Source organism: Heloderma suspectum, chromosome 8, assembly GCF_057233095.1.
Source record: "Heloderma suspectum isolate Gila_16-S chromosome 8, 16-S_ref, whole genome shotgun sequence".
Taxonomy (NCBI): Eukaryota; Metazoa; Chordata; class Lepidosauria; order Squamata; family Helodermatidae; genus Heloderma; species Heloderma suspectum.
This window is the reverse complement of record NC_139465.1, coordinates 42141575-42163627: the sequence shown is the minus strand read 5'-3', so window position 1 is coordinate 42163627 and position 22053 is coordinate 42141575. Positions and strand designations below refer to the sequence as shown.

The window sequence follows — 22053 nt, the reverse complement described above, 5'->3', positions numbered from 1 at the left end:
CTTACTCCCAAGTTGGCAAGACTAGGATTGTCGCTTTTGTTCATTTAGAACAGGGGTGTCAAATCTCTTTCTGCCGGAAGTCCCAATTCCAATTTGGAGATGCTTGGGGCGGGGGGGGGGGGCTCATTCCAGTGGTGGTGGGAGCCAAAATAGCAGCCTGTTTTAGCTTAAAGCTCTTACTGCCAGTAAGCAAAGTTTGGGAGAGACGTTTCACCCTTTTAGAGTGGGAAGAAATCTGCACAAAAGCCGGGAAACCACCAAACGGTGTGTGTGGGGGGGAAGAGTAGGGAGCCCGGCCCTCTGGGGAACCACGGAGGGCCGGATTTGGCACCTGGGCCAGAGGTTCTGTGCCTCTGGTTTAGATGAATTGCATTAAAAAAAAAACCCTCTTTAATCAAAAAGGTGCCTCTTACTCATCGATCGGCAGATTTTTAAAACAATATATTTTTGATAACGGCTGCTTGCAAAGTCGTGGGTGGCCGGCACCAGCTGGGAAGGTGCCATCACACCCACCCTCCTCTGTCACACAGAAGTTGATGACTCTTCTGAGGGGCTGGTCACTGAGCTGCGTGCCTGCGTAGCCTCGAAACAAAGTACGCTCACTTTCTACTACAATGTGATGTGGCTGCAAAAAAGGCAAATGCTCTTTTGGGCTGCATTATTAGAAGCATAGCTTCCAAATCCCGGGAAGTACTAGTTCCCCTCTACTCAGCACTGGTTAGGCCTCATCTGGAGTACTGTGTCCGGTTCTGGACACCACACTTTAAGAAGGATGCATACAGACTGGAGAGGGTCCAGAGGAGGGCAACAAAGATGATCAGGGGACTGGAAACAAAGCCCTGTGAAGAGAGACTGAAAGAACTGGGCATGTTTAGCCTTGAGAAGAGAAGACCGAGGGGAGATAGGATAGCGCTCTTCAAGTACTTGAAAGGTTGTCCCAGAGAGGAAGGCCAGGATCTCTTCTCCATCATCCCAGAGTGCAGGTCATGGAATAATGGGCTCAAGTTACAGGCATCCAGATTCCAGCTGAACATTAGGAGAAACTTCCTGACTGTTAAGAGCAATACGACAATGGAACCAATGACCCAGGGAGGTGGTGGGCTCTCCCACACTGGAGGCATTCAAGACGAGGCTGGACAGCCATCTGCCAGGGATGCTCTGACTTGGATTCCTACACTGAGCAGGGGGTTGGACTCGATGGTCTTGTAGGCCCCTTCCAACCCTACTATGATTCCAGTCTTGTTTTCTTCCTACGCAACTGCACGCAGCTTTAATCCATTACCACATTTATGATTAAATCAGCTAAGATTATTGCTGGCTGGCTGGCAGTCCTGCAAGCAAGACATGGAGAGGGAGAGGGAGAGGGAGACAAGATTGTGGGAAAGGATGAGCTGTTTCTATGAGATCAGGACCCATTGGCAACAGAGCTCTTTGTCTCTTCCCGTTTTAAGCCAAATGCAGATCCTTGAAAGCCTTAACTTTCTTCTTCAGAAAGAGGCCAGCTGCTGTGTGGCCTAGTGGGTTAGGAGCTCACCTGCAGAACAGAAGACTTGTGGGAGGAAGATGGAGCTCTGTACCTCCGTGGAAATTTTAGGAGAGGGTCCATAGTTCAGTGCTAGAGAAACCGTAGCTCAGTGGTCGAGCACCTGCTTTGCACGCCAGTCGCAGGTTCACTTCCCAGCTTCTCCAGGTAGGGCTAGGAAAGAATCCTGCCTGAAACCCTGGAGAGCCGCTGCCAATAAGTGTTGGCAGTACTGGGCCAGATGGACCAAGGGTCTGACTTGGCAGCTTCCGACATTCCTATATGCTCACTTTCCTATGTCAGGGGAGGTGACTACCTTCTTTCCTCGATGGTTTCCCCAGTTGCAGCTCCTTTTCCTTGTTTGAGAATCCTGCTTGAAACCCTAGAGCAGAGCTTTCCAAACTTTTCGTGTTAGTGACACACTTTTTAGACATGCATCATTTCGTGACACGGTAATTCAGTTTTACTAGCAAATCGGAGGTTAAACTAACCCGTTATAAGAGATGCGGACACATACATAAATTGTAATAACGAAATGTATGGGGATACAACATATCTCATGAAAACCTTTCATTTATATTTTTTAAAATATATGATTTGTAAGATAATAACATACATTGTTGTCATTTATGAGTAACAGTATGTAAATATGTGTAAGAATTTTAAAAAGTTGAATAACACCAATAACTACTTACCATTTCCAGGTCCAGGTAGGAGCTCAGCTGTAAAAACACATGAAGTAGAGAAGCAAAAGTCCAACAAAAATGGTGTAAATATATATGTCTCACTACAAGGCTATACTGCTGTAAATATTTGCAATGCCTATATCCAGAGTCCAGTGCCAGCACTCTCCGGTGGTACACTGCCAGTGGGTGGTTAATCCACAATTACAGCAGAGTAAAAATAAAAATAAATGGCAGAAATCAACTGAGCTCCGTTCCGACTGGCCAAGATGGCGGACGGCCCGCTCGGTGCAGTCCCAGGTGGCGTTTCCACCTGTGTGTTACTTTGGCCTGGCCGTGCGGCAGCGCGGTGCAGAAGTCCGCGAAGGGCACGCCTGAAACCACGCAGGGCTGGTGGCTGCTGCCACTTCTCTGCGCCGGTGTCGGCTGAGCTCTGCTCCCAGGGCAGTGCTTCCCTTCCCCTCTCTTCGCCCCGCTCCTCTACCTTTCTGGGGAGCGCAGGCTCGAACCTCCTCACCTGCCTGGCGCAGCCCTCCCTGCTCTGGGGGCATCCAGCGGGCCGTTGTTCTGCCCCGCTGCCCTGCAGCCGCACCGAGGACGTGGGGAAGCCTCTCGCCCGAGCTGATTGCAAATTGCTCGACTAATTGCTCTGCTAACTTGGAATTCTCCACACTCCTCGTGCAGCCAGCGTTACCACACTCCTCGCCGTACTGCTCCAACACCGCCAATCACGTGCGTCCTGTATCAGGACGCCACATGATCCTAAAGCAGCTAATGTTAAAGCACCTAAGCCTTAGCAGCTAAGCTGCATTAACATTAGCTGCTTTAAGGAAGTTCCAGGGGAGGGACCAAGCGAAGCAAATGTGAGTAAGGGAACTCCGCGGTGCCCTTCTGCACAATTTTCACGCGATACACCTACACACTGCCGGTGACACACTAATGTGTCGCGACACACAGTTTGGAAAGCTCTGCCCTAGAGAGCTGCTGCCAGTCAGTGTTGGCAGTAAGGGCCAGATGGACCAATGGCTTGACACAGTATAAGGCAGCTTCCGATGCAGAGCATGTGCTTTGCATGCAGGAGCAGGGCTGGCGCCAGGTTGAGCGGACCCTTGGCGTAGTGCCAATACGTCCACCCCACCTCCAGCCTCTGTCCCTTGGGCCCTGCCGCTGCCAATCACTCCCCCTGGATGTGTCCCCTGCTGGCAGTGCTGCTTCTGGATGAGTGGCACAGGCAGCCACTGCCTTCTCTTTCCCCAAATGCTGTGCCTGATGTCCGCACGTCGCTTGGGCCCTGGCAGCTGCCCAGGCTGTGCCCTCTGAGTTGAGCTGAGCTGTCATGATGAGCACCTGTGCTCCAGATTTTATCACTCCACTGCTGTTGCTGGCACTGGGCCTGTGCAGAAGGGCCCAGATTTGCTCCCCAGCCTCCTCGATGGAACGATTGTGGATAGCAGGGTGGGCAAAACCCTTGCTTGACACCTTGGAGAGAGCTGCCATCAGTCAGAGTAAGATAATCCTGAGCTGGATGGACCAGTGGTTGGCGCAGTGTATGTTCCATGACTTACGTTGGTATTTTCTTTCTTTTTTTAATAAATGGTTTGGGTTTGTTTTTCCATTGCTTTTTCTGGGGCGTATTATGTAAATCGTTTCCTTTGAACAACAGCAGATTACCTATGCAGCTTTCCCCAATTTGGCACCCTCTAGATGTGTTGGACTACAACTCCCAGCATCTCCCAGCCAGCATGGCTGGCTGGGGGATGCTAGGACTTTAAGGGCACCAGATTGGGGAAGGCTGATCTAAGCTGTATTCCAGCCTCCCTCCACTGGGCGTCCCTGCAGAAGTTTTGGATTACAACTCCAATCAGCCCCAGCCAGCGTGTCCAATGGTCAGGAATGCTGGGAGCTGAAGTCCAAGACATCTGGAAGGCACCAGGAAGCCTACTGCAGTCCATGCAGAAATTCAACCGGTTCCTTGAGTGGAAGAGTCCTCAACAATACAAGGTTAATGGAAGCCTGTCTGTGTAACATCTTCTTAAGTGAAAAACTGATTTTGCTTTCTGCATCGATGCTTGAAGAAGAGTTCTGTGTAACCCGAAAGTCTGTTTCCAGGACTTTGAATGTTAGTTAATCCAGTCACGGTACTGCCTTACTTACACCATCTATATCTTGTTGGTGGGACCAACAGAGCTGCCAGGATTCTGGGTATGCTTCTGGACGGGCTCCTAGCACTACCAACAAGAGGGCATTGTGCAGCAGCTATGCTGTCATTTCTTTCTTAACAGATTATCTGTGGTAAGAGAAAAAATGGAAGAAGTGGTGGGAAAACATGGGAGGGCTTCCAGTTGTAGACAATGTCATCTCCTCCCTGTCTGTTAACATCCATGAAGGAGGCAGTGCGATAGGACAGCTGACTATGTGTGAGAATCATTTTCCCCAAATCTTTCACCGTCATCCATTACTGCTCTGGTCACTGAGATTGTGCAGGGTTTTGTAATGCTTTAAAACAGCCCTGAAAATACAAATTCATAAAAGCTACTAGCTTGCCTGCCTACTGCCTAGACACATGCAGGGCTAAACGAAATGTGTGTTTACTAAACATGGCCTTGCCAGTTCAGCTATAAAGTGGGGGTTGGGTGGTTAACTTTTAACCATGAAAGGAGTGTGTGGGGAATGGGAGTCAGTTGGCCATGTGTCGTCTTTTACTGAGGACGGTCTACTCTTCGAAGGGCCCTCCTGTCCAATTCCCATTTAAAGATACAGGGCCTTTTCACATGTCACGGTGGCAATTTGGTTGTTTAACCCAGGAATTGTGGATGAGTGGAGTGCATGAGCTGCATGCTTGTCATTTCTGCTGTTAATTGACAACCCAGGAATGCCCTGGGTTGTTTCGTGACATGCAGACCCGGAACCTCTGGGTTCCCAGAGTTAACAACCCAGAGTTAACCCAACGATGAACTATTGTTCCTGGAATATTAATTGAAATTGGAAATGGCTTGCACGGTCTGCTCGTTCCTGCAATTCCTGGGTTAAACAACCCAGGAATTGCTGCTGTGACATGCAAGTCGGGTCAAAGAACCATAAGAACTGTTGCCCAGTAACAGTTGGCATCGGCACTGGGCTGAGCAGGCGGACACACCTGGTCACTGTCTTCCGCACTATGGCGAGATGTACTGTATTCTTCTTTAAATTAAAATAATGATTTATAAATAAACCTGCATATGCAAATTTTATACAATTCACTGTCCTCTTTTCTCCTTTTTTGGGGTGATTGTTGTTGTTGTTCAGTCGTTAAGTCGTGTCCGACTCTTCGTGACCCCATGGACCATAGCATGCCAGGCCTTCGTGTCCTCTGCTCTCTCCCGGAGGGTGCTCAAGTTCATATTCATTGCATCAGTGATGCTATCCAGCCATCTCATCCTCTGCCGTCCCCTTCTTCTTTTGCCTTCAGTCTTTCCCAGCATCAGGGTCTTTTCCAGGGAGTTTTCTCAGGTGATTCATACTTGGCCACCCTTGAAGGGAGCAAAACCTGCCCCTCATGCTCTGTTGCTTTACAGTGTTTTCCTCCAGCTCCAGTTCCAGCTATTGGAGCTGTGTTGGGGAAAACTTTTCAAAGCAGTGGAATGCAGGGAGGGAAGGTGGGAGGGTGGACTAGTGCTCCTTTGAATATTACAGTTGATAGCGTGTGTCCAGCCACCCCACGCTCGTCTGGTTTGGTCCTTTGTCACTTACGGTCTAAAACAAACAACTTTGTTAAGATCCCCTGTTTGATCATCCAAAGGCAATTTTGGAATGTGGTTTCAGCACGGCTTAAGATCCCGGTTAGTAAACAGACTTTAAACCACAGTTCCCCTGTTTGGATGTAACAGGGAACTGTGGTTTGAGCTCACCAGGATGGATGTGCCGAAGCTGGTGTGCAAAGGGAGACAACGAGGGGAGAGCATACAGACCTGACCGTCATTCCCATCTGGCCACAAATCTTATATCCAAACTGGGCCTCTATTCTGCTTTGATGTTTTTGTTTATTCAGAAGTGAGCCCTGAATATATGCTTTTCCTATTGTATCTGCTGATTTGTTCTCATGTTTTGGGAGTGGACTTACTATAAACTCGTGTCCCCCACTCAGCTGCCCCCAACCCCCCGTGAGCAATCACTCCGCTGCCGCCACGTTTCAGATCATCTGTGATTATTTTTTAGGATCACCTCTCTAATTCTTAAGAGATACTATTTTAAAAAAACAGCTGCCACAAATGCTCTTCGAATATATCTATGAGTAGCAGGGCTGACCCATCCTGTTCTTCACCTCAAGGCCTGAGGAGCAACAGGATGGCGCCCCCTCCAATTCCGTGTACAAAATTCGGCTGGACTGGCAGAGAAGTCTGTCTTCAGCACTGATGATGAGACAGCGTCTTCCACTGCAGCCGAAGGCAGCTGGCTAGGTTAGGGGGCACAGAGCAAGCCGCGTGGCATGCAGGTCTTCACCCTGCCTACTGGTAGGGCCGGCTCTGTCAGTAGGCCTTTCAGGCTTTAGTGGGAATGTTGTCTCTCCCCCACCCTTATTAAAAACTCCAGCGATGCCTTAGCGTTTGCCACGAACAGTGCCGCAAAACTGCCACTCCCTCACGGTAGTCCCCCCACTCCGGTTAAACCAAGAGCAGTTTTTCTCAATTGTGCTTTTGGCCTTCTGTACTGACATTACAAAACCAAACAAAAAACCGCCCTATTGTGTGGGTTAGAAACCGAGGACAAAAAAGAAGGCATTGTCCAGGCTGGAGCGAGAGGAGGGAGCCGGAGCGTTTGTGCTGGAGACAAACAATGTCTTTTTGGCCGCACAGCGTCCCTTTCATGGCTGTGAGCAATGAAGACTTTTGTAGAGTCACCGGTGGTAAATCAAGAGCCCGGACAGCTGCTTCCATGGCACCGTTCCCCTCCTCCGTCGGTGGCATTTTAATGAATCGAGCCCCTCGTGTCACAGGCTTTTGAACCTGGAGCTAGAGAGAGGGGCAGGCAGGAGGCGCAAGCCTACCTCGGAGGACTGGGCCAGGAATGGCCCAACTGGGACACAGGCCCTTCTCACCTGCAGGGGTGGGTCTGACATCAGTGCTTGGCAGAAGGTTTGTGAGAGAAACAGTAGTAGGCAGTTTGGCGGGGGGGAGTGAGTGCGAGCGCCAAGTGGTGCAGGTAGAGCTTCAACTGCCCCCCCCCCCCAAGCAGCAGGTGATAGGGGCAGCAGCAAACAAGCCCGGTGTAAGGACCTGGGCTGGCCCGCTGGGCTGACACTACTTGCCCGAGCATCCTTTCCTCCTTTTTATTTTTAAAAGCAGCTTCGAGTCAGAGGGCGGCCCGTGGGGCACGTACATTGTTGCAGATGGTCATCTTCATTATTTTTCCTTTAAAACTATATTCCCTTTTTCTACAACAAAACGGCGCTTCTTCCCAAGTAAATCAGGGCAGCAGAAGCAAACTCAGTTGTATTCCTGTAGCCCTGATGGTGCCATGATTTGAGCTCAAAATGTGGAACTGCACGTACTTCCTGATCAGGGTTGGCAAACAGGTTTTCTTTGTTAGTTTGCCCTGGCCTATCAGGAACGTAGAGGCAATTGCAAACCATGTAACAGTGTGGGGAAGAGGAGAAGCGTGGTGTGTTTCACAACAGAAGTGATGCACGTAGCCAGCTCAAGCCCACCCCCTCACCCCCGGCCCTCCGGTAAGTCTCTTGCCCCACTGCAAGAGTTTCTAGTCGGCGTGAGCAGGAACTGGGTTGCAGCATGAAAATTCCCAATCTGTGTAGCAGTAATGAAGTACTGGGTGTCGAGGCATACATTGCTCTCCCTGTTCACCCCCTGTTTTACTGTGACAACAACCCTGTGAGGTAGGAACATAAGAAGAGCCCTGCTGGGTCAGACCAAGGGTTCATCTAATCCAGCATTCTGTTTGCACAGCGGCCCACCAGCTTCCCATGGGGAACCCACAGGCAGGAGAGGAGCACAACAGCACCCTCCCACCCATGTTCCCCAGCAACTGGTGTACATAGGCATCCTGCCTCTGATACTGGAGGTGGCAGAGAGCCATCAGGACTAGTCGCCATTGAGAGCCTTCCCCTCCCTGGTTGGGCTGAGAGATACTGCCTGGCCTGAGGGCACATAGTGAGCTTTGTGGCTGAGTAGGGGGTCCAGGCAGTCCTAGCAGGACACCCTGACCACTGCACGGTACACACATGACCTCAGCAGTCCTTACAACAACCCTGTGAAGCAGTCCTGTGTGATTCCCCCCACATTGCAGCTGGTGGGAAGTGGAGAAGCGCCCCCTGAGCGCATAGCTGAGATGAGATTTGAACCTGGGCCTTCCCTGTTTCTGTTCTTGGTTGCTGCCATCTCACCAGCTGCTCATGGAGAGAGAACTGCGCTCTTTTCCAGTGTCCCGGCTTTTAATGTTCTAAAGTTTCCCTTTGCTGGTTTTAGTGCTGTAATTTAGATGGGTGCTTCTTTTTCTAGTTTGCTTATGGTAATGCATGTTTTGCTTTTTGATATCCCTTCTTTTTTGTATTCAGTCTCGTGAAACGGCTCTCGCGTGCCCTGTGGGCGGACGAGCAGAGCAGACATTGCTTGCTTTTCACAGGGGCCCAAGGGGCCGGCGGCCTTCGTTCAGGCAGCAACGGGTGGGCTGAGCCCCAGAGCCAGGAAAGACAACGGGCGCCAAGCCTCTGGGGAGGTGCAACATTTCTCTGGGTGGGTGGGGATATGCCAACGTGGTGCAGGAGTAACCATGGACACCGATGCCACGAGGCGACTTAAAGGTTCTGGAAGCACAGATACCCGAGGGAGTGCTAGGAGCAGAGGCAAAACAGTGGCAGACGGATCGGCTGCTGCACACCTGTGCATTGGTAGCAAAGAGCCCAGAGAAACCACAGCAGTCTGCTCCCTGTGCACCTCCGGAGTGGTTTTCCCTTGGACTGAAGTAGCCTAATGCTGGAATGTACCAGCTGACGATGCGTGTTTTGGGTGGCGCGGGCTGCACCTCACCGTCTTTCTTTTCATAAAAAAACCTCAAAGCAAATTAAAATGAGAACAGCTGTTTCAGGAGGATGTGATTCAGAGCAGTTGCACCCCCCCCGCCCCCCCCCGCCCAGGTCGCTTTTCTGGGTGAAAAAGGGCTGTTGGACTACGGTTGCATGTGCTTGGAACGTGAATCTTGGCATGCTGGCTGAGTATGATGGGAATTGTAGTCCAGCACATCTGGCAGACCCTGGGTTGAAGAAGGCTAATTTGGGGAGTGAGATGTGCAGTTAGAGCAATAACAGTGTCCAAATCGATAATTTCTGTGTGAGAACGTTCCCCTTCTGGGCTGCAGGGGAATGTATATTCTGGATTCAATCTTTCAGACATAATTTAGAGCATGCCGTTGCCCTCAGACCCCCCACAGAGGTGGCTTGGTCACTGGCACATGATTTCTGGGGAGGGGAGATGTGAAGGCTGGAGCCTGGGTGTCCCATTGCTGCACTGGTTCCTTTGCGTCCTGTTCCTGTGCCGCAAGGCAATGTGTGGGTATGGTATTTATAGCAGTGGTGTAGCGGGGCCAGTGTTTGCAGGGTCAAAGCGCCCAGACGTTTGGATTAGCAGGGGTGATGACATCACCTGCCAGCCCCCTCCGACTTCCCTCTGAACTTAGGCTCAATCTTAGCTGGGGGGAAACTGACTTTCTCAGCAACACTGCATTGTTGTGAGCTATCCTTGTGACGCAAAGTAATTTGGGGTGGCTTGGTCTCAAACGGGAAATTAAGACCAATTCACTTTGCTGAAGACCTCGTGTGAAGGTTTGAGGCCTACAGAGGTAAGGAAAGGGAGAAAGTCAGGCCTAGAGGCCTGGAGTTTTTGTTGGAAGGGGGTGTCCCTGAGAGGAGTAGTTTCATTTCCCTTGTTAGCTTTCATTTTCATTTCCCCAGTTAAGTTTCATTTCTTCAGGTTTGAAGCAGTACTTTCAGTTTTGGAAGAGGAGGGTATAAAAAGAGTCAGGGAGACCAGAGCGGAAAGAGCAGAGTCAGGGAGATCAGAGCCTGAAGAAGGAGCAGGAAGAAGCAGCCTGGAAGAGTCTAAGTTCAGCTAGGGTAAAGGAACTTGAGTTTTGCGACTTTTATTTTCTTGTAAGGCCTTTTGTATCACTCAGCTCTATTATGTAAATGACTTTAGTTGAGATTTGCTTGCTTTAATTCACTGGTAAACTGTTGTGGTTAAACCCTGTGTCTAGAGTGTCAACCACCCCACGTCTACAGCCTAAGCTCCAGGTTACTAAAAAGGGGAAGGTAAAAGAAGGAAGGTTGGACTCTTAAGGAGGCAAGAGATCCTTAAGGAGTTTCCCAGGGGTTCCAGGTCATAAGGGGAACCCTGACGCTGACTAAAGACAGAGATAAAAACTGCTATATCTGGTTTGTTGATTTTGAGATTCAACCTTTTTTCCTGGAGCTGGGAAAAGAAAATGCTGGGAAAAACTAAGTTGGTAGTCGTGTGCTGTGGGGACATGTTGTGTCTCTCCCTTTCCCTTTCTCATGTATTCTTGGGTCTCTCCAGCCAAAGCCCAGCATGCTAACCACTACACTGCCCTTTGTTGGCTCACTGTTCTGTGGCTGTCAGCTGATCATAATAAACTGGGTACCCCACTCTTTTGGTGGGGGGTGTGCACACGTACACAGACACGCACACACACAGAGATCAACAGAGTTGCCTGTATATTGGACCCTCCTTGGGGGCGTGGCTATGGGGACTGTCATGATGTCCACCTGCACTTCCAAATTGACCACTGCACCACTGATTTATACAGTGCTGGAAATGTACAGAGCGACATAACAAGCAAGATCCCTGCCCCAAAGAGTTTACAGTCTAAACTCTCACAGTGAAGAAGTCCGCACCGAGCAGGGAAAAATGGATAGGAAGGATAACTAACATGGGACGAAGATGAGCGTTCTTGTTTTGGGTGAGACTAACTTGCTATGGCCAAGGTTTGGCAGGAAAGGTGAAAAGCTTTTTTGCTGTGACAGAGGTCTCATGGGAATACGAGCTTATGAAAGCATTGCTGAACCTACAGTTTATGCATTTGTATTTATTTATAACACATCCAACATCCTTTGTGCAACAACTAGGTAAAGGCTGCATGGTTACTGTGTGTGGAGGAAAAAAGATGGACTTAAAAGATCCTTGGAGAACATAGATCCCTGAACCTATGTGTTAATGGCTCACTGTCAACACTGTTTCTCTCTTTCCCTTTTGTGCAGGTGCTGGGTTGTTTGGTGTGGGCTCTCATTGCCGACACGTACTACCAACCCTACCCTTCCTATGGCTGGGTGATGTTTGTAGCTGTATTTTTCTGGTTGGTGACTGTCATACTTTTTGGGATGTACCTTTTTCAACTTCAGATGAAGCTCTACATGATCCCTTGGCCAATTGTGGTGAGTACTGAAGGCTGGGAAGAGACGGCCTGTTCTGTTAGTTTTGGAAGCACTGGTGTTTTATTTATTTATTAATACATATATACCGCTTAATATAATAAAATCCCGCCGTGTTTACATATAACAATATTAAAAGCACAGCTTCCGATACGCTATTAAAACAATTTCAGCTACCATAACATATTGTGGTTTTAACGTTCTATATGTTTTAAATTGTTTTATTGTGTGCTGTTTGGTTTTAATTTTTGTGAGCCGCCCAGAGAGCTTCGGCTATTGGGCGGTATAGAAATTAAATAAATAAATAAATAAATAAACAGCAATAGAAAAAAACAATAAAATGAACAGCAGCGTGATTAATTACGATTAATTACAAGTCAGGAAAAGCTACTTTAGGGCATTTTCACACACAGGCTTTCCAAACCTTGTGCCTTCCAGATGTCTTGGACTGCAGCTTCCATAATCCCCCAGGCAGTATACCATTAGGCCAGGGTTCCCCAACTTTGAGGGGTTAGTAGGCACATTTGGAATTTTGAGAGAGTGCTGTGGGCACTCTCACAAAGTGAGTGTCAAGGGGGGGGGGTTGCCCATTAATTGAGCCAGCTCTTCCCCCTCCGCCTTGACTCTGTGCAGAGAGAGGCACAGAGCTCCGTGGTGCTCTCTGCATGGAGAAAGTGACTTGGGGCTTGCAGGAGATAGCACCTGCAAGAACTGACCAAATCCGGTGCCTCCTGCGTGCACCACTTGCTTCACAGTTGTTGTGTGAGAGGTGCTGGAAGGGACTCCACTGGGCTTTGCAGGACCTGGTCCTGCAAGCTCCAGCCAAATGCAGGGGAATCACTTTGTTATCTTGGCTCTCTGATCGTAGATAACAAAGGAATTCCCCTCTGCCACTCACCCTCCTGTTGGTGAATCGCCTTATCTCTGATCAGCGATAATGGGGCTGTTCGCATGTAACGGCAACATTCAGTGGCAAATTGGGGGTTAATTAAGCCATGATTTGCCAGGGATGTGCAGAGCACGCAAGCTGCTTCTGGGTTGCAAAACCACCTACAAATGCCTTGTTTGTAGATTGTTAGTGTGATGTCTGAACCCAGGCACTTTGGGTTATTTGTGGGTTAAACAACCCAAAGTTGACCTAAGAACAAATCGTAGGTTAACCTTGGGTTATTTAATCCACTAACAACCCAAAGTGTCCAGGTTCAGAGGTCACACTAACAACCTACGAATGGGGCATTAGTAGGTTGCTCTTTAAAAGTGGAAGTGGTGGGTGTGCAGGAGGCAGTGTGCCTACTCTCTCCTCTCATGCATGACAACCCATAGGTTGTTTAAACCATGGGCTGTTGTTACATGCGAACCACGTCAACTTGGGGATTCCTCTCCCCAGGCTAGAGGAGGAGGCATGGTGCCCAACCCTCTGCAGGCTGGAACTGGGCCAGCGGTTACTCTTGCCTGTGGTATAAGATAGCGTCCTAGGTTCCTGAGTTACAATATTTTACTTATGACCCTGCATTTCTCAGTTGAGTTTAATGTTTACCCACCCTGAGTTTGTGACATAGGGCAAACTAGCAATCCAACTAGATTAAATACATGATTTTCAAATATTCTTATGACTGTTATCACCCTGTAAGTGTACCTAATCCCCTTCATGGATCACTGCCTTGCTGTGGCGAAGGGGCTTGCATAACTCAGTGAAGCCATAAGCTATGCCATGCAGGGCCACCCAAGACGGACAGGTCATGGCAGAGAGTTCTGACAAAATGCAGTCCACTGGAGAAGGAAATGGCAACCTACTCCAGTATTCTTGCCAAGAAAACTCCATGGAACGTATCACAAGGCTAAAAGATATGACGCCGGAAGATGAGCCCCTCAGGTCGGAAGGTGGCCAATATACTACTGGGGAAGAGCAGAGGGTATTTCCAAGTAGCGCCAGAAAGAGTGAAGCGGCTGGGCTAAAGCCGAAAGGACACTCAGCTGTGGATGTGTCTGGTGGTGAAAAGAAAATCCGATGCTGTAAAGAACAATATTGTTTAGGAACCTGGAATGTCAGATCAATGAATCAAGGTAAGCTGGAGGTGGTCAAACATGAGATGGCAAGATTGAACATCGACATCTTGGGAATCAGCGAACGAAAATGGACAGGCATGGGTGAATTTAATTCAGGTGACTATCATATCTACTACTGTGGGCAAGAATCCCTTAGAAGAAATGGAGTAGCACTCATAGTCAACAAAAGGGTGGGAAAAGCTGTACTGGGGTACAATCTTAAAAACGATAGAATGATCTCAATACGAATCCAAGGCAAACCATTCAACATCACAGTAATTCAAGTCTGTGCCCCAACCACTGATGCCGAAGAAGCTGAGGTTGATCTATGAAGACCTACAACACCTTCTAGAACTACCACCAAAAAAAGATGTCCTCTTCATCATAGGGGATTGGAATGCTAAAGTAGGAAGTCAAGAAATCACCGGGATAACAGGCAGGCATGGCCTTGGTGTACAAAATGAAGCAGGACAAAAGCTAATAGAGTTTTGCCAAGAAAACACGCTGATCATAGCAAACACTCTTTTCCAACAGCACAAGAGACGACTCTACACATGGACATCACCAGATGGTCAATATCGAAATCAGATTGATTATGTATTTTGCAGCCAAAGATGGAGAAGCTCTATACAGTCCGTAAAAACAAGACCTGGAGCTGACTGTGGTTCAGATCATGAGCTTCCTGTTGCAAAATTTCGGCTTAAATTGAAGAACGTAGGGAAAACCACTAAACCATTCAGGTATGATCTAAATCATATCCCTTATGAATATACAGTGGAGGTGAGGAATAGATTTCAGGGATTAGACCTGATAGACAGAGTGCCTGAGGAACTATGGACGGAGGTCCGTAACATTGTTCAGGAGGCAGCAACTCAATCCACCCCAAAGAAAAAGAAATGCAAGAAAGCAAAGTGGCTGTCTGGTGAGGCTTTACAAGTAGCTGAGGAAAGAAGGGAAGCGAAAAGCAAGGGAGAAAGGGGAAGATATATCCAATTGAATGCAGAGTTCCAGAGAATAGCAAGGAGAGACAAGAAGGCCTTCTTAAATGAACCATGCAAAGAAATTGAGGAAAACAACAGAATGGGAAAGACTAGAGATCTCTTCAAGAAAATCGGAGATCTCAAGGGAACGTTTTGTGCAAAGACGGGCATGATAAAGGACAAAGAAGGCAGGGACCTCACAGAAGCAGATGAGATTAAGAAGAGGTGGCAAGAATACACAGAAGAACTATACAGGAAAGATCTGAATGTCCCTGATAGCCATGATAGTGCGGTCACTGAACTGGAGCCGGACATCCTTGAGAGTGAAGTCAAGTGGGCCTTAGGAACCTTTAGTAACAACAAAGCTAGCGGAGATGACAGTATTCCAGCTGAGCTATTTAAAATCCTAAAAGATGATGCTGTTAAAGTGCTGCACTCAATATGCCAACAAATTTGGAACACTCAACACTGGCTGCAAGACTGGAAAAGGTCAGTTTACATTCCAATTCCAAAGAAGGGCAACGCCAAAGAGTGTTCAAACTACCGCACAATTGCGCTCATTTCACATGCCAGCAAGGTGATGCTCAAAATCCTACAAGCTAGGCTTCAGCAGTATGCGAACCGAGAACTACCGGAAGTACAAGCTGGGTTTCGAAGAGGCAGAGGAACTAGAGATCAAATCACCAACATTCGCTGCATCATGGAGAAAGCAAGAGAATTCCAGAAGAACGTCTATTTCTGCTTCATTGACTACGCTAAAGCCTTTGATTGTGTGGATCACAACAAACTGTGGCAAATTCTTAAAGTGATGGGAGTACCAGGCCACCTTACCTGTCTCCTGAGAAACCTGTACGAGGGTCAAGAAGCAACAGTAAGAACCAGACATGGAACAACCGATTGGTTCCAAATTGGGAAAGGAGTACGACAAGGCTGCATATTGTCGCCCTGCTTATTTAACTTATATGCAGAGTACATCATGAGAAACGCGGGGTTGGATGAATCGGAATTAAGATTGCCAGGAGAATTATCAACAACCTCCGATATGCAGATGATACCACCCTAATGGCAGAAAGCGAAGAGGATCTAAAGAGCCTCTTGTTGAGGGTGAAAGAGGAGAGTGCAAAAGCTGGTTTGAAACTCAACATTAAAAAAACTAAGATCATGGCATCTGGCCCCATCACTTCCTGGCATATAGAAGGGGAAGAAATGGAAGCAGTGACAGATTTTACTTTCTTGGGCTCCAAGATCACCGCAGACGGTGACTGTAGCCATGAAATTAAAAGACGCTTGCTCCTTGGGAGGAAAGCTATGGCAAACCTAGACAGCATAGTAAGAAGCAGAGACATCACCTTGCCAACAAAGGTCTGTCTAATCAAAGCAATGGTTTTCCCAGTAGTAACGTATGGCTGTGAGAGCTGGACTATAAGGAAGGCTGAGCGCCGAAGAATTGATGCTTTCGAACTGTGGTGCTGGAGAAGACTCTTACGAGTCCCCTGGACTGCAAGGAGTTCAAATCAGTCAATCCTGAAGGAAATCAACCCCGAGTGCTCATTGGAAGGACTGATACTGAAGCTGAAGCTCAAATCTTTTGGCCACCTAATGCGAAGAGAAAACTCCCTGGAAAAGACCCTGATGCTGGGAAAGACTGAAGGCAAAAGGAGAAGGGGATGGCAGAGGATGAGATGGCTAGATAGCATCACCGACGCAATGAATATGAACTTGCGCATGCTCTGGGAGAGAGCGCAGGACAGGAAGGCCTGGCGTGCTATGGTCCATGGGGTCACGAAGAGTCGGACACGACTGAATGACTGAACAACAACAAAAAGTGTACCTAAGGATAGGTTTTTACCATGCAGTCTCTAACTTGTCTGTGATTAATATTGCAAATATGTACACCACACCTACGTCAAAAAGCTCTGCTGAGTGAAAGAGAAGACAGTGGGCCAGTTCACATGATCAAATAAGTCACAGTGGCTTGCTTTAATCAGCGGTTTGTGCCAGCCACCATTTACCTAATTACCTGTCCAGGCCAGGGGTTATTTGAGGGTTGTTTTCTACACACACAAGCCATGCTGCCTGGGTTCGGACGACATGACAAGCCAGCTCAGGCTGGTAATTCGGCTAATGGTGGCTGGCATGCCCCGCCGATTAAAGCAAGCCACCATGGCGAACAGGGTCTCCACGACCATTTCCACAAATGAAGTAGTGGTAGGATTTTGTCTGTTTTCCTGGTTTTAGGTTGCAGTCCTATACATACTGCCTGGGGAGTAAACTCATTGATAGGGTTCGCACAACACACTAACCCACACTCAGTGGTGGAGCTGTGGGTTGTTCGTTGAACTGTGGGTTAGTGTGTTGTCTCTGCAGGACTTTTTCTGCAGGGTAGCTTGTTCACCATGTAGTATGGCTTATTTTTCTTGAACAAGCCACCTTGAGAATCCATGGTTTGTTGTTGGGTTGTGCAGGGAGGTTAACAAGCCACACTACATGGTTAACTAGCCACCCTGCTGAAAACATGCTGCGTTCAGACAACACGCTAACCCACGGTTCAACAACAACCAACACTCAACTACTGAGTGTGGGCTAGAGTGTTGCGTGAACAGCCCCACAGGGACTTCCGTTGGAGTAAGCCTGCAGTGGATTGTGCTGTTAGTTGTGTTCTGGTTTTTATTGTGAGTTTATGATCTCAGCCGCTTTGAGTGCTCTTTCGGTCATTGGAAAACAGTCTTTAATTACTACTTTGGTGTGCACTTAAGAATTAAATGTATTTCCAACCTTGTAGTTAGACCAGGAGAAGGCAGCCCTGTGCCCTCCAATTGTTTTGGACCACACCTGCCATAATCCCTGACAATTCGCCATGCTGGCTGAGCCTGATGGGAATTGTGGTCCAAACCATCTGGAGGGCACCAGGGGCAGTATCTCACTTTGTCATTCTGTTAGCGCAAATGACGTTATGCTAGCAGCAACTAGGTTCTGAACAATGGGCAAGAGGAGAATCCAACTGAAGTTACGTTTGTGCAAGTGCAGTTGCACACTACGCTCGTGCAACCCATTGTGCAACTGGGCTGTGAAATGGGATTGCTCAACAAAGTTGCATGAGTTGCGTAATCCCGCCGCACAACAGAGTTGCGTAGTCCCGCTGCACAACAGAGTTGTGCAATGGAATTGTGCCACCGGTTGCACAGCTGCTCACACAACCAGTTGTGCGAGCGTAATGGGCAACCACTTGTGCAGCAGAAAGATTTGGCGCAGCTTCACTAGCGCTATTCGAGTTTGCGCAATGACACCGTTGGATACTGCCCCAGGTTGCCTACCCCTGAATTAGACAATCAGATGATGAGGAGGATGATTTTGAAAAAATGAACCTATGCAGAACTTGCAATGTTACACTACCAGAAGTGGGTTCATGTTGCATCTGCCAGCAGGGACTTAAACATAGCTGAGTTCCGTGCAAAATAGTTATAAAAGTGCTCACTTTTGCAGCAGTTCAGCAAGTCCCTTCCCTGCTGCCATGGATCAGCAAAGCGGCACCTCGCCTTTCTGCTTGCATTGTGCCAGCCCAGAAGGCAGACAGGGAAAGGAACAGTGCTTTCATTGTTATGCTTTCATGACTAGTAGGACTAGAATTCTTACGGCCATCTAAGCATAAACTGTTGCCAGAGTTCCAAAATCTAAAGGGCATCTCTTGTGGTTGCTTCTGCACAAATTAGTGAAGCATGCACTCATTTGGGCCAGAGAACATGACATCCTAATTTCATTCATTGGCCAGGAACGGATCCGCCAAAGGGCACATCCACGGGGGCTCACTTCTAAGGGATTGCATGTGCTTTCTTAGAGCACCTTTCCTTTCCTTTCCTTTCCTTTCCTTTCCTTTCCTTTCCTTTCCTTTCCTTTCCTTTCCTTTCCTTTCCTTTCCTTTCCTTTCCTTTCCTAGAGCAGTAAGGGGTGAAGCCAGACTTAATAGAAAGGCTGATTTTCTGTGTGCTGATTAGCTGTGGTGCAAAGCTGGCATTACAGTTTGAAGCTGGGATGCAGAAGCTCAGGCTCATGGGCTAAATTTGGACCTCTTGAGGTCCCAATCTGGCCCTGTGGGGTTCCCTGGACAGCTACGCCCCCTCCTGCTGGCCCCACCCCCTTTCCTCCAACTGCCGGTCATCTGGTAGTTTGCCTGGCATATGTATAGCGTCCCCCACCCCGTTGTAAATGGTTGGAATGCCTCTCTTAAGGCTTGCTTACAGGTTGAAAGAGCTTTAAGATAAAATACGCTGCTACTTTTGGGCCTGCCCCTTTTTGTCTTTGGCCCCACCCTCTTATGCCTTCAGCCCAGCTCCCACTCTAATGTGACCCCCCTCCGAGAGCGTCTCTGAAATAGAATTTGGCCCAAGGGAGCCATTTTGTGGTGGTGCCCACAGCAGTTTCTCAAATTCCCAAGTGTGTCCATGGGTCCAAAAAGGTTGGCGACCCCTGCTGTAGACACCCCTGTGACTTCGGGAGGGGGACTACACAGTCTGAGCTTTCCCCCTGTCTGCTCCCCCTTGCAGCCGCTGCAGAAAGAACTGTGTTGGCTGCTTTCCGAAGTCACAAACGCGGCCACAGAAGACCTTGTAGAGGTCAAAAAGGGAGTGCTCTGGTAGGAGTAGAAGGGAGGGGAGAGGCCAGAGTACGAACAATCCGATGGCCTCTCATGCTCCGACCCTGATAGTGCACCTCCACTAGATGGGCTGAAGCTAGAGGGGAAAATTTAAAAGGATGGGGAGGCGAAAATCACCTCCAGTGGTCCCCCGGCCCTGACTGTGGGCAGCAACCTGGCAGGGCATCGGATACTTGGAAGCCTCTGAGATTGGAGGCTTCTGCCTCGCAGGCAGCAGTCCCATAGGATGGCGCCCTCAATCGCATTCCCCAGCCATGGCCATTTGCAGTCAGCACATCTGGGGTTGGATGCAGACTAAGGCTGCAATCCTGTACACATTCCCCTGGAAGTAAGTCTCATTGAATGCAATGGGAAGTACGTCTGGGTAGACGAGTATAGGATTACAGAATAAACCCGGGGTTGGATCCAGGGTCTGCCCTCCATGAGAGAAAGTGCTCCATTCACGGAAGATCCCTTCACCCAATTTTGGGGGATTCCCCACCCCTCAATTTATCAGGGTCTCCTGACTCTGTGTCGCGTTTTCAGGCGGGTGGAGGGGATGCCATTGGAAGGAGGGGATGAGGAAGTCCACTTCCACCAGCGCAGTTGATCCAGCATAAATCTGGATCCAGTCCCTGGAGGGCACCAGGTGGGGGAAGATTGCTAAATCCTTCTTTTCCCTAGGATAAGCATACAAGTTCTCATCAACCAATTCTCCCGAAATTTGCATTCTAATATTTTAACCATATTGCTTGCACCTCCTTGAACACAGTGTGTTCCAAACAAGGCCTCATCACTGCTTATGACTTCTGACTCTTGGAAATGATGCTGTTGAGACCACGTAAACTGGCTTTAGCCTTTGAGGGGTGAAGGTAGGGGGTCAGAGGATGGCTGTGTAGTTACTGCAAACCCATGCCAACGCCTGCTTAGGGTGAAGACAGATGTAACCATTAAAAAGTGGCAGAGGTGTTCTGGAAGCACCTTCAGTGTTCTGGAAATGGATTTGCATCCTAAAACTCCTGGAGCACGGTCTTGCGGGGGGAAAGGGTTCTGCAATTTCCCAACATCTCTGGGAACATCCAGCTATGATTGGTGTCTATTGGCTAGAACCAGCTAGGTCAAACTTACCTCCCCCTTTCCAATTTCTTCAGCAGTTTTCAACTTGTTTCAAAATGTTTGTGATGTGTGAGATACATATAGATATAGATATAGATAAACTCTAAAATATATATTATAAAAATATATATATGGGGGAGGGGCAAGACTTGAGATTCAGCTTGCACAAGTAAGGCAAGTTGTGACATGGGGTTCATGCTGCGGGCAAAAGTCCACTGTGTCTTCTCCAGCATGAGGTCCCATGCAGCTTTGTAGAACTCTCCCCAAGACCGTCCTTCTCTTTTTCCCCAGCTAGTAGTATTCAATGTTGCAGCGACTGTCTTGTATGCAACGGCTTTCATAACGAGTGCTGCGTCCGTCGAGCCTTACTCCTGGCCACATTCACCGGACTACAACAGGAGAGCCTCTGCATCGGTAGGTAACAGTTTCTTCTCACCTCCCTGCTGTGCTCAGTGAAAATGCAGAAGAGAGGGCCTTGTTGGTAGTGGCCCCGAGTGTGGAATACCCTCCTCAGTGAGATCAGCCTGGTGCCAACATTGTTGTCTTTTCAGCACCTGGTTAAGACTTCCCTCCACTCCCAGGCATTGGTCAGCATATGAAGGGGCTTCTTGATCTAGTTATTTTACTGGGTCTTGATTGCTTGTCAGTGTGGTGTAGTGATCAGAGTGTTGGACGGGGAGCTGGGAGATCTGGGTTCTAGTCCCCACTCAGCCACGGAAGCTCACTGGGTGACTTTGGGCCAGTCACAGACTCTCAGCCCAACCTACCTCACAGGGTTGTTGTTGTGAGGATAAAATGGAGAGGAGGAGGATAATGTAAGCTGCCTTGGGTTCCTTGCAAGAGGAAAAAAGGTGGGATAGAAATGCAAACAATCAATCAGTGGTAATTGTTTTTAGTTTCTAAAAATTCTTTTAATGCAAAGTATGTTTTTAACCCTTGCTTGAGTCTTTTTTTTAGAGAAAGGCGCCGAATAAATTGAATAAACGAAATGAAAAGGCAAGCTGTTCCCAGTTAAGGGTGGGCCACAGGTCACCCACCAGTCACATCAGATCTGCTGGACCCTGCTAAATAGCATGGAGACCCTGCCCATTTATTATTTATTTAAAATATTTATATGCTGCCCATCATTAACAAATCACACAGGATGGTGTACAAAACGCATTAAAATAAAACACAAAGATAAAAACAGTAAAGAGAAGCTACTAGGTAGGTGTTAAAATCAGCAGCTGCCAGGATATACAGACAGATCAGTTTTCTTATCTAGCAGCTGCCTAAACACCACCAAGGGCAGCGCCTGGCGCACTGCAGTGGGGAGAATTCCAAAGGTGGGGGGGAAGCACTGCAGATAACGCCCTCCCCCTGGTTGCTGTCAGAGGTACACATGCAGGCAATGGGGCAAGCAGGAGGGCCTGATCTGTGGATCTTGGCGAACGGGCAGGTTGACCTGGGAGAAGGCTAGATTTCACACTGCCAATATCATACTGCCTTCACACAGATCTATGGTGTGACCACACTTGGAATACTGTGTACAGTTCTGGTCACCGCACCTTAAAAATGAAAAAGATATTGGAGAGCTGGAAAAAGTGCAGAAAAGGGCAAGTAAAATGATCAAGGGCTGGAGCATCTCCCCTATGAGGGAAGGT

The 22053-nt window shown here is 48.4% G+C and overlaps 1 protein-coding gene across 2 annotated transcripts in view; it reads left to right on the top strand.

The window, feature by feature from the left end:
* The window catches only part of PLLP (plasmolipin), a 36204-nt gene that overhangs the window by 9812 nt on the left and 4339 nt on the right, over positions 1-22053 (top strand). Inside the window, exons 1-3 of one of the 2 annotated variants that reach the window (XM_084812145.1) lie at positions 5419-5694; positions 11468-11641; positions 20702-20824. In XM_084812145.1, the coding sequence (XP_084668271.1) occupies positions 5602-5694; positions 11468-11641; positions 20702-20824 (390 nt within the window). In that variant the 5' untranslated portion in view covers positions 5419-5601. Of the gene's footprint in view, positions 1-5418; positions 5695-11467; positions 11642-20701; positions 20825-22053 lie in introns of those variants that run through there. The other variant, XM_084812144.1, reaches the window with a different exon arrangement.